At 50.1% G+C, this 8,713-nt stretch overlaps 1 protein-coding gene across 3 annotated transcripts in view; it reads left to right on the top strand.

The window, feature by feature from the left end:
- The window catches only part of CELF5 (CUGBP, Elav-like family member 5), a 32,988-nt gene that overhangs the window by 19,627 nt on the left and 4,648 nt on the right, over window positions 1–8,713 (top strand). For all 3 annotated transcript variants that reach the window (XM_009279819.1, XM_009279818.1, XM_009279814.2), the window contains 3 exons: window positions 1,819–1,947; window positions 2,545–2,624; window positions 3,623–3,769. In XM_009279819.1, the coding sequence (XP_009278094.1) occupies window positions 1,819–1,947; window positions 2,545–2,624; window positions 3,623–3,769 (356 nt within the window). The remainder of the gene's footprint in view (window positions 1–1,818; window positions 1,948–2,544; window positions 2,625–3,622; window positions 3,770–8,713) is intronic.

Genomic DNA, 8,713 nt, shown 5'->3' on the forward strand with positions numbered 1-8,713 from the left:
CTTAGATACAGCACTTTTAACCCTTTATGTGTGGTGGATCAAAGTCGCATCTGTGTTGCATGTACATCTAGTGCCTAGTGGAGGGCTGTGCCTGCATGAGCTTGTGCTTGGGCTCCATGGGGTGGTGCAGCCATGCAAAGCGGCTTCCTGTGGTGTCTGCATGGTGGAAGAGTGCATCTGTCTGCACATCCCTCTTGCTCACTGAGGAAGTTTGTTTCTGAAGGCACCTGCTGGGGCTGGGCCAATGTGCAAGCATGTTCCTGTGCATGCGTGAGCCGATGTGCCTGTCCATTAATGTTGTGTGTGTGCATCTGCTTTTCTGCAAGGGACCAATGGCACATGTAGATACTTCCTGCATGTGTTCCCAAGTGTGTCTGTATGTGGCAGAGCAGTTTGGGAGGAGGCAGCTTGCTTACTTACTTGGGTAGGAACCATCCTCTGAGCCAAGGGGTGCAAGGAAGGGGCTGGGGGAGGCTTTGCCGGCAGTGTGAATGTGTAATGTGTCATCCATTCCTGCCATACATACACACCACCACCCCTGCAGCCTGCTCTGCTGCTGTAGCTCCAAGACCTGTTGTTTTTCGGGTCACTGCACCCTCAAACAGATAGCAGCTTCCTTGCTATTTTCCCTGACTTGCATCACATTACATTGGTTTTGTTTGAAGCCAGCCCCTCTGATCCTGTCGCTAACAATAAGGAATCTTCTCTCGCTGCTCCTCCCAAGCCATATCCTGACACATTCGTTCCTATGGGTCATGTCTCTCCATGCATGTTTGGGGCAGTGAGGGAGGATTAACTCTGTAGCTGGCACAACTGTCTCCTTGCAAAAATGGAGATTGGGCTGGCATTTAGGCTGGTATTTTAATGTTGTGCTATTTTAATAGCTGTTCACAGTAATCTGTGGAGGATGTTGCTCCAACCACTGCTGTGTTTGTGCTCGACTGGATGGTATCGGGCTGTGTGATGGGCCCCTGTGTGTACTGATGGGGGCAGAGAGGGGGAGAAAGCGCTGTGCACCTTTCTTCCTACCTCCACACTTGGCCATCCCAACAAAACCATAATCCTCACTTCTCTGTTCTGATGGAGGAACCCAGATGGACCCTGAGCTCAAAGTCCTGGATGTGTTGGTCAGCCTTCCAGCCCCCCACCAGTGTGACATGGGTACAAAATGCCCTTGGAGAGGGGGGAGTGGGGACATGGGGCTGTTTGTTGGCCCTCATCCAACTGTCTTGCATTTGGCTGATCCTATGATGAGGCAAATTGGGACCCAGGATGCCAGGGTTTGTTCCAGGCCTTAGAGGACAGCTCGGTAGACATACTGGTTAGACTGGGGTAAGGAAGGGCAAATTGAAGCTAAGATGCTTGGTTACATAGCAGCTGTGGAAACAGTGATCATGGAGAGAAGAAAAAGGAAACAGAAGCCAAGGGTCCTGGAATTTATTCACCCTGCCTGGGTTCCTAAGGTACCTCTTGGACTTCACATATTGTTCAAAAAGGGTATAATTGCCCAGGCAGTTTTTCTTACTACCATTTGTGTTGGATCATTCAAAGGAAAGGGCTAATGAATAGAAGGAAATTATTAATCTTTTGTTTTCCTTTGGGGAGGGTAGGACAGGGGAAGCCACAGAAACCTTTGCAGGTGTGAGGAGCTTGAGAGGACCCTGCATATTCACCCCTGGAAACATTTCAGCCAACAGCAAATCATTTCCATGGCAGGCATGTTTTCAACACTAGGCTGTTTTGTGCTTAAGTGTCCCTATCCTCCTGCTTTGGACTGTACGCCTCATAGAAGGTTGATGTTTCTGTGTTTGCCCCTAGGGGACAGGAAGCTCTTTGTGGGCATGTTAAATAAGCAGCAGTCTGAGGATGACGTGCTCCGGCTCTTTGAACCATTTGGGGTCATTGATGAATGTACGGTGCTCCGTGGACCTGATGGTAACAGCAAAGGTGTGAACCCCTCTGTGTGTTGTGCCCTTTCTCCCTGCTCTTCAGGTAGCACTCACCTGCCTCACCACCTCTGCCTCCTTTCCACTGGGGCATTTATTCCCCCACCCCATCTTTATGGGAATCCGTATCACAGCCAGGCACAGGGAGCAGGGCAGGAAGAGTTGTCTGCTGCAAGGAAAGATTGGGGAAGATGGGCAGAGACCGAGGTGAAAGGAGGGGAAGCAGAGCATGATGAGTAGCTGAGTTATCAGGATCACTAGTGAGCCTGTTGGCTCAGTCTGGGTCTGCAATTTGAAATGTTTGTACCCACAATTAGGAGTGCATAGAGAATTTGGGGAAGAGGTAATCAGGGGCAAGGGTGGAGATGGTGACATCCTCTATAGAGTATATCATTGAAGTAGCGATTTGAGACTCTTCCTGTTTTTTCCAGGATAGAGGGCTTGGGATGAGTCATCCTTTTTGTTCACTCCTTTCTTGGGGTGGCTTTCCTTTGCCCGGCCTGAGATCCAGATACCGTCTCTTGCGTGATGATGCAAGGGGCACTTTCACAGCCGTCCTGTCACTGCAATCTCCTGTGCTCTTTCTGTCCCTTTCCAGGCTGTGCTTTTGTAAAGTTCTCATCTCACACAGAGGCTCAGGCAGCAATCCACGCACTCCATGGCAGCCAGACAATGCCCGTGAGTATAAGGCCAGGGTACCTACCCTCTTCCTAATCCTTTTCCATGACCCTGTTGCAGGGACCTTCCCTCACTGTCCAAAACCATGACAGGTTCAATTGCAGTTTCCAGCTCGTGTGGTTGTGGGGGGGGTGTGGGGTGTGTGTGCACATCTGAGCTCTTGTCTTCGGGAACCATCCTGTCTTCTGGGCTGGTGTGTGTATCTATGTCTGTTCAAACTGGTAGTGACAGCGCTTAGAGCTATAAAGGCTAATTAAAAGAGAGCCAAGAACCAGGTCATGAATTTGTCTTGGAGACAGCTACCTGGAGTAGTTCAAAACTGAGCAGGGTGCAAGCTAACAATTCAGCAATGTGAGCAGTCAGGACTCCAGTTACTGTGCACGCTCCCCGCCTTCTCTTATTTAGGCAGTAAAGGAGGCCTCTGGGGCAGGCTTGGTGTGGATGGGAATGCTTTGTGCATTGTGTGGGGTTATGTAGCCACAACTGTGCCTTCTTGTGCAAGTGGAGCTGCAGTTGTAATCTCATCTCTCACAATCTCTAACCTGGATTGGGGCACCTTGTGGGCAGGATAGTGCATTGCTGCAGCAGGGGTATTTCCAGCTGCCAGGAACTGCTCTGCCTATCCAGCCAAGCTCATGGTGGTGGAAAGATGGTGCTTGTGGCTGACAATGTCCTGGGTGTTCCTGGCTGCACCATCACCTGGTGAACGCAGCCAGGGATGTGTGCACCCACTTGTGCAGCTGTGCAAGGCCCAGGGTATGAGGGGAAGGGTGGGAGAAGGAAGGGTTGGACGGACAGATGGATGGGGAAGGGCACAGCCCAGGTTCCAGGCAGCTCCTGAGCACTTTCACGCCAATATTTGCTCTTCTGCTCCTCTTCCCACTCCTCTCTGGTGCCTGTTCTGCCCCATCCCACCTTGCCTGACTGCTGACTCTCTGGCTGTCCCACGGCCTCTTCTCCCCCTGCCTCCTCTCTCTGTCTCCTCTCTCTGTGCCTAGGGCGCCTCCTCCAGTCTAGTGGTGAAGTTTGCTGACACAGATAAGGAGAGGACCCTCCGTCGTATGCAGCAAATGGTGGGGCAGCTGGGGATATTCACTCCATCTCTCACCTTGCCGTTCAGCCCATACAGCGCCTATGCGCAGGCTGTGAGTATCACGCGTGTGTGTGTGGGGAAAGGCTGCCCTCTTGGCTATGGGGCAACACCATACCTGGGCTGGGAGACCACAAACGGGTCTCTGTAACAAATGCGTGAAAGCTTCCCGGCACCTGGGAGTTGTTCCTGGTTTCAGTTTCTCCAGTCAGCAGCCTAGTCTTTGTGCATTTCTGGAAGGGGTGACAGGAGAGAGCTGGGACCTTCTCAAAGTGAGGCTGGATTTCTCTGATGCAGTGTAGACTGGCGGAGGTGTCTGGGAACAGGTCAAGCATGACCCAGTGTCTTTCTGTCTTGTTTTGAGGACAGCTCAGAGCCATGATTCCTGGATGTCTGCCAGATGTGGTAGTCTGCCAACTTGTGAACTCTTCCTCTGGGTCTATGGCACAAATGTGTGTGTGTCTGTTTTTGGAGCACCATGAGAGCCCTGGGACCAGCTTCATGTGTTTATTTCTCTGCTGAAATTCTCAGGAGGCCCCTCATCCCCCCAGTGCTGTCCTTGGCTCCCAGGCTTTTCTCTCTTGGCTAGTGTGAATGCGGGGTTTGCAGGGTGCTGGAGAGGGAGCAGTGGGTCAGAGGTGTTTCAGCAGTCTGGCCTCCTCTGGCAAGACTGGCTGTGCTTTGGATCTTAGTGAGAGAACCTCATTGCCTTGGAGCGATGGTGGTGATTGCCATTGATGTTTGAGGTAGGTCCCAAACTCGGCAAGTCCCTGATCAGCTGTGGTGGAGCATCTTTTGGGTCTTCTTGGTGACTGTCGCTTTCAGATCTCTGCTACCAAGTATAAAGCCCATGGAAGGAGGCTCAGAAATTGCTCAAGGCATCAGAGATGCTTGTGTGAAACAAAGAACTCAAAAGTAGATACTGTTACTGAATGTAATTTTCGGGGGGGGGAGTAGCGCAAATAAACCTGTTCTTCTCATATATGTGGACACCTCTTTCACCTCTGGCTTCAGTGACTACTTGTTGTGTCTCCCTTCCATCTACATGACAGAGAAGGAACTGTTTCTCAGTTGTTGGCCGTTTCCTCTCAAAAAATCCCCAGAAACTGCCAAATGCCATTTAAGTGTGTGGCAAGAGCATGGAGAAGCAAAAGAAAAGAGGCAATACATATGAGGCTCCATACCATTGGGGAATTTTTGGGAACCAAATGTAGGATTTGTCCAACACAGATTATTTGATTCTTCTTGTTTAATGAGGCTGAGAACAGCTATACCATTCCAAGCAACAAGGCTTCCAGCAGAAGAATGGTTTAGAGGGGAGAACCCTTCCTGACCAGACACCAGTATCTCTTGCCAGGACCAGTCTTTTCTATCCAGCCCTGTAATCCACAAGCCAGCTATACCTGAGGTCTAAAATAGTAGCTTAGCTTAGCTATGGGTCAGCTATGAGATGATCATTCTGGTGTATCCTCTGCTGTCATGGAGATGGCGCTAACTTGGGCACGGTATGATGGTGAAGGAGGCAGGAATGGACCACACGGTGAGGTTATGATGGCAGAAAGTACTTTATTAGCTTATGGTCCAGGATGTATAAGGAAGGAGAGCAGCGAGACCTTCTAGACTCGGTCTTTAAGTGCCCTCCAATCTTCAGACTCCTGCTGATGACAAGAAGCCAGTCAGGCCTAGGCTGTACTCCTTGCTTAGCTGCATCTTCCTTCTCCTCAGTTGTGTCTGTAAATTTGTTGCTTTGTCTCTGATTCTTCATTGGCCTTCCTGCTCTGTGACTTTATTTTGGCTTTCCCCTTGACTCAAGACTCAGCCAGTCTCCCACTCTTTCAGGTTTTTTCCTCCTTTTCATTTTACTTTCCACTGGTTTTGGTTCTCTCTCCTTCTTCTTTCTGAGGCACTGACCTCACACCTGATTGTTTCTTCTCTTGTGTCATCCCAGTTTTTGGTCTCCCTTCTCCTGGAGGAGAGATCCTAGCCAGTTCTCATATGAATACAGCATCCCCATCAGAGGAAGAGGGTATCAACCCTTTGAAATGCCATCTAATATCTCTGGAAGTGGGGACAAAAGGGAGGGATTTCCTTGCTGAATCTCCTTACAGCACCTCCAAATGTCCTGCCACGGGCAGCTCTTGGGAGCTGGGACCTCTGGTAAGCCAGGGCTCAAGGGAACTCCGACATAGTTCATGCTTGCATGGTCCAGGGCTTGGAGTAGTAGATGCTGCACCCAAGGTTACTCACAGGCCCAGGAGATGCAGGTAACAATTATGTATGTGGTGGAATCAGACTGAGGAGCGAGTGCTGCTGGGGTGAACTGGTGCATCATAGGCATTGGTTCACACATTCACAATTTAATACGCCAACAACTTTCTCTCCCTGTCCCCATGGGATTTGCTGCCTCGCCAAGCCAAAGCAGTCCCCAGAGTTCCCTGGCCTAGGAAAAAGTTGTTTGGAGCCTAGGTTGTTTGGGGTTTGTTTTTTTTTACAGTTGGATGTTTTAAATTTATATTAATTGCATTTTCCTTTAAAAACTATCTCAAATTAAACATGAAATAATCACAAGCTATGTTAGGTCTAAAGTTATTCTGATCTATTAAAATATACAAAATAAGATATTAAAAATAGTCAAACAGTACATGTTAGCTGATACAGTTTGTAAGAAAAATTCTCATACTTATCTGGGAAACATGACTGGCTAAGCATCTGGAAGCAGTTTATTGCAGTGCTTAAACCAGGTTTTGATCCCAAGTGCCTCTTCTGCAAGTGAAAAGTGAGTATTTTCTTCATTTGAGTTTATTCAACAAGTTGAATTCAGTGAGTAGTTCAGATGGAATCAGGGAACTGATTGGGAGCTGAAAAAATAATAATCTATCAATACAAAAGAGGCCTGAACTCTTAAAAAAAGCAGTCAGTGCAATTTACTAACTGCTTATAATGCTTGAATATTTCTTGTATTTCATAAATCAGTTCTAAACACAAAACAGCTTGTTCACACACACACCTTTTCTTTCTGCTCTTATGGTTCATTATGGTAATTTTATTTAAGTACTGAAAACAATTTCAGAATGCTAGTTTAGTGCATGTGCAGTCGGATGCAGGTCTTGTTACAGCCAGAGCCTGGCACAGAACAGGCATTAATGAGAAAAAAGAAAATCAATATTCACCTAGTAAATAAGAAATGCATTGGTTCCTGCATCCTTAAATGGGGACAGTGTGAAGATAGAACTAGGAATATGTGCAGACTGCTTGCCATGGGGACACCTTCCTTAGCAGAGTTTTGTTGTCTCAGGAAGGCCACATTTTGCTGTAATCCTGGCTCGGGGCAAGTGGTTCCCAGTAATGTGAGTGAGTCCTGCTTCAGGGGAATCACTCCAAAGACAATGTGGCAGTGAATAGATGAGATGATTTCAAGGCACTTGCTTTCTGGAGTCAAGCAGTAGTGAACCCATTTGCTGTCAGTTAGTCCTGCCTGCCTGCAGAGACCCTGCTCTGTGGTGTGCCTGGGAGTGTCCCACCTCTGCCCCAAAAAGGGCTCTCCCCTATCCCAGCACTGCCCTGCAGAGTCAGTTCCACCCCAGCTGCTTTGCTTGTGCCAGCTTACAGAGACAGCAATGCCATGAAATTAGGCAATTCCCCTTTTTACGCAACAGCAATAATGAGCTTCTGTGTGGAGGAACCTAAGAGAAGGTTTAGCTAGCCATGAACTTTTCAGAGTTATCAGATTCTCCAGCTGAGACCTGGGCCAAACTGGCTTACTGACTCAGCCATTTGCGGCTGAGGCAGGTTACTTGAGTGGTGTGTATTTATGTTGCAAGGCAGACAGTGGGATACAGTTGTAGTTAATGTAAGGAGGATTTGTGTTTTTCTTGGGTTTTGCCATGTGCCACCCCCCAGCTCCTCATGTGGAACTGTACAGCTTCCAGAGAGCCATGCCTGTGCCTCCCCTGCTCTTGCCTGATGGTGAAGACAAGGCTTATAAAGGGGCTAGATAATTTTGCATCCAGAACTAAGTCTTTGTTGCCACTGCACTCTGAGTGCAGCCTGATTTAATCTTATGACCCAGAGCACCAATTGATGGCCAAATAGGACCAGAAGGATTTTTTTCTTCTTCCTCCTCACCCTCCTCCCACCCTTGTGTCCCACCCTCCCCACCCCCCCAACCCCTTCTTTTTGCATTGTGCATCTCTGCCTAGTCAGGTGTGTTATGGGACCACAGGGAGCTGCCATCTCCCAACCCCAGGGTGCAGGCCACTGCCAGAGGAAAGACTGAGCTCAGTGGATCATGGGGCAGACTTCGAACGGCAAAGCATGCTGTAAGAGCTGGGCCTGGATGGACACCTGGTTGTACAGCAGGCTGCATGTACCAGAATGAGCTCCACATGTCTCCCAGCAGCACGGTCTCCTTGTTAAGGCTGGGCAAAAGGAGAGGGATTTGGACCCCGTTCCTCTGTGTTATTTAATACCTGGCATTGTGCCAGAAGTGGCAGTGCTCAGAGAAGGGGCTGTGGCTGGGAGGAAATGTTGCTGTGCCTGACAGAGCAGTAGGGCCTGTGGTGAGAGGGTGCTGCTGGGTGCCAGGAGCACACCCCTTTCCCTGCCCCTTTCCCCACTGTAGGAGCTCTCTGAGCAGGAAGGGCCCATCCCGATGGCCCAGCACATAGCTGAGTGAGCGAAGACCCCTCAAGGCTGCTGGCATGCGGAGAAAGCGAGAATGGGTGGAGGGCTGCCCGGCCATGGCCCTGGCTTTGCGGAGGATGCCCGCCTAGCCGTGTCCCCCGGCTGCAGGGCAGGAAGCTGTGCCCAGCTCTCAGGGGCTTCCATGCATGGCATGGCCTGGCCCAGGCCGCCGACCCACCTCGGCAGGGGCAGCCCCTGCGTGAGTATGTGGCCGCAGGGAGCTCCAGGCCCACCTCGGGGGCCCCCGGGCGCGGGGATCGTCAGCCGGACGGGGCGCGGGGCTTCAGAGGACGGCGAAGCCGCCGCCCGCCCCGGC

Source organism: Aptenodytes forsteri, unplaced genomic scaffold, assembly GCF_000699145.1.
Source record: "Aptenodytes forsteri isolate BGI_AS27 unplaced genomic scaffold, ASM69914v1 Scaffold147, whole genome shotgun sequence".
Classification (NCBI taxonomy): Eukaryota; Metazoa; Chordata; class Aves; order Sphenisciformes; family Spheniscidae; genus Aptenodytes; species Aptenodytes forsteri.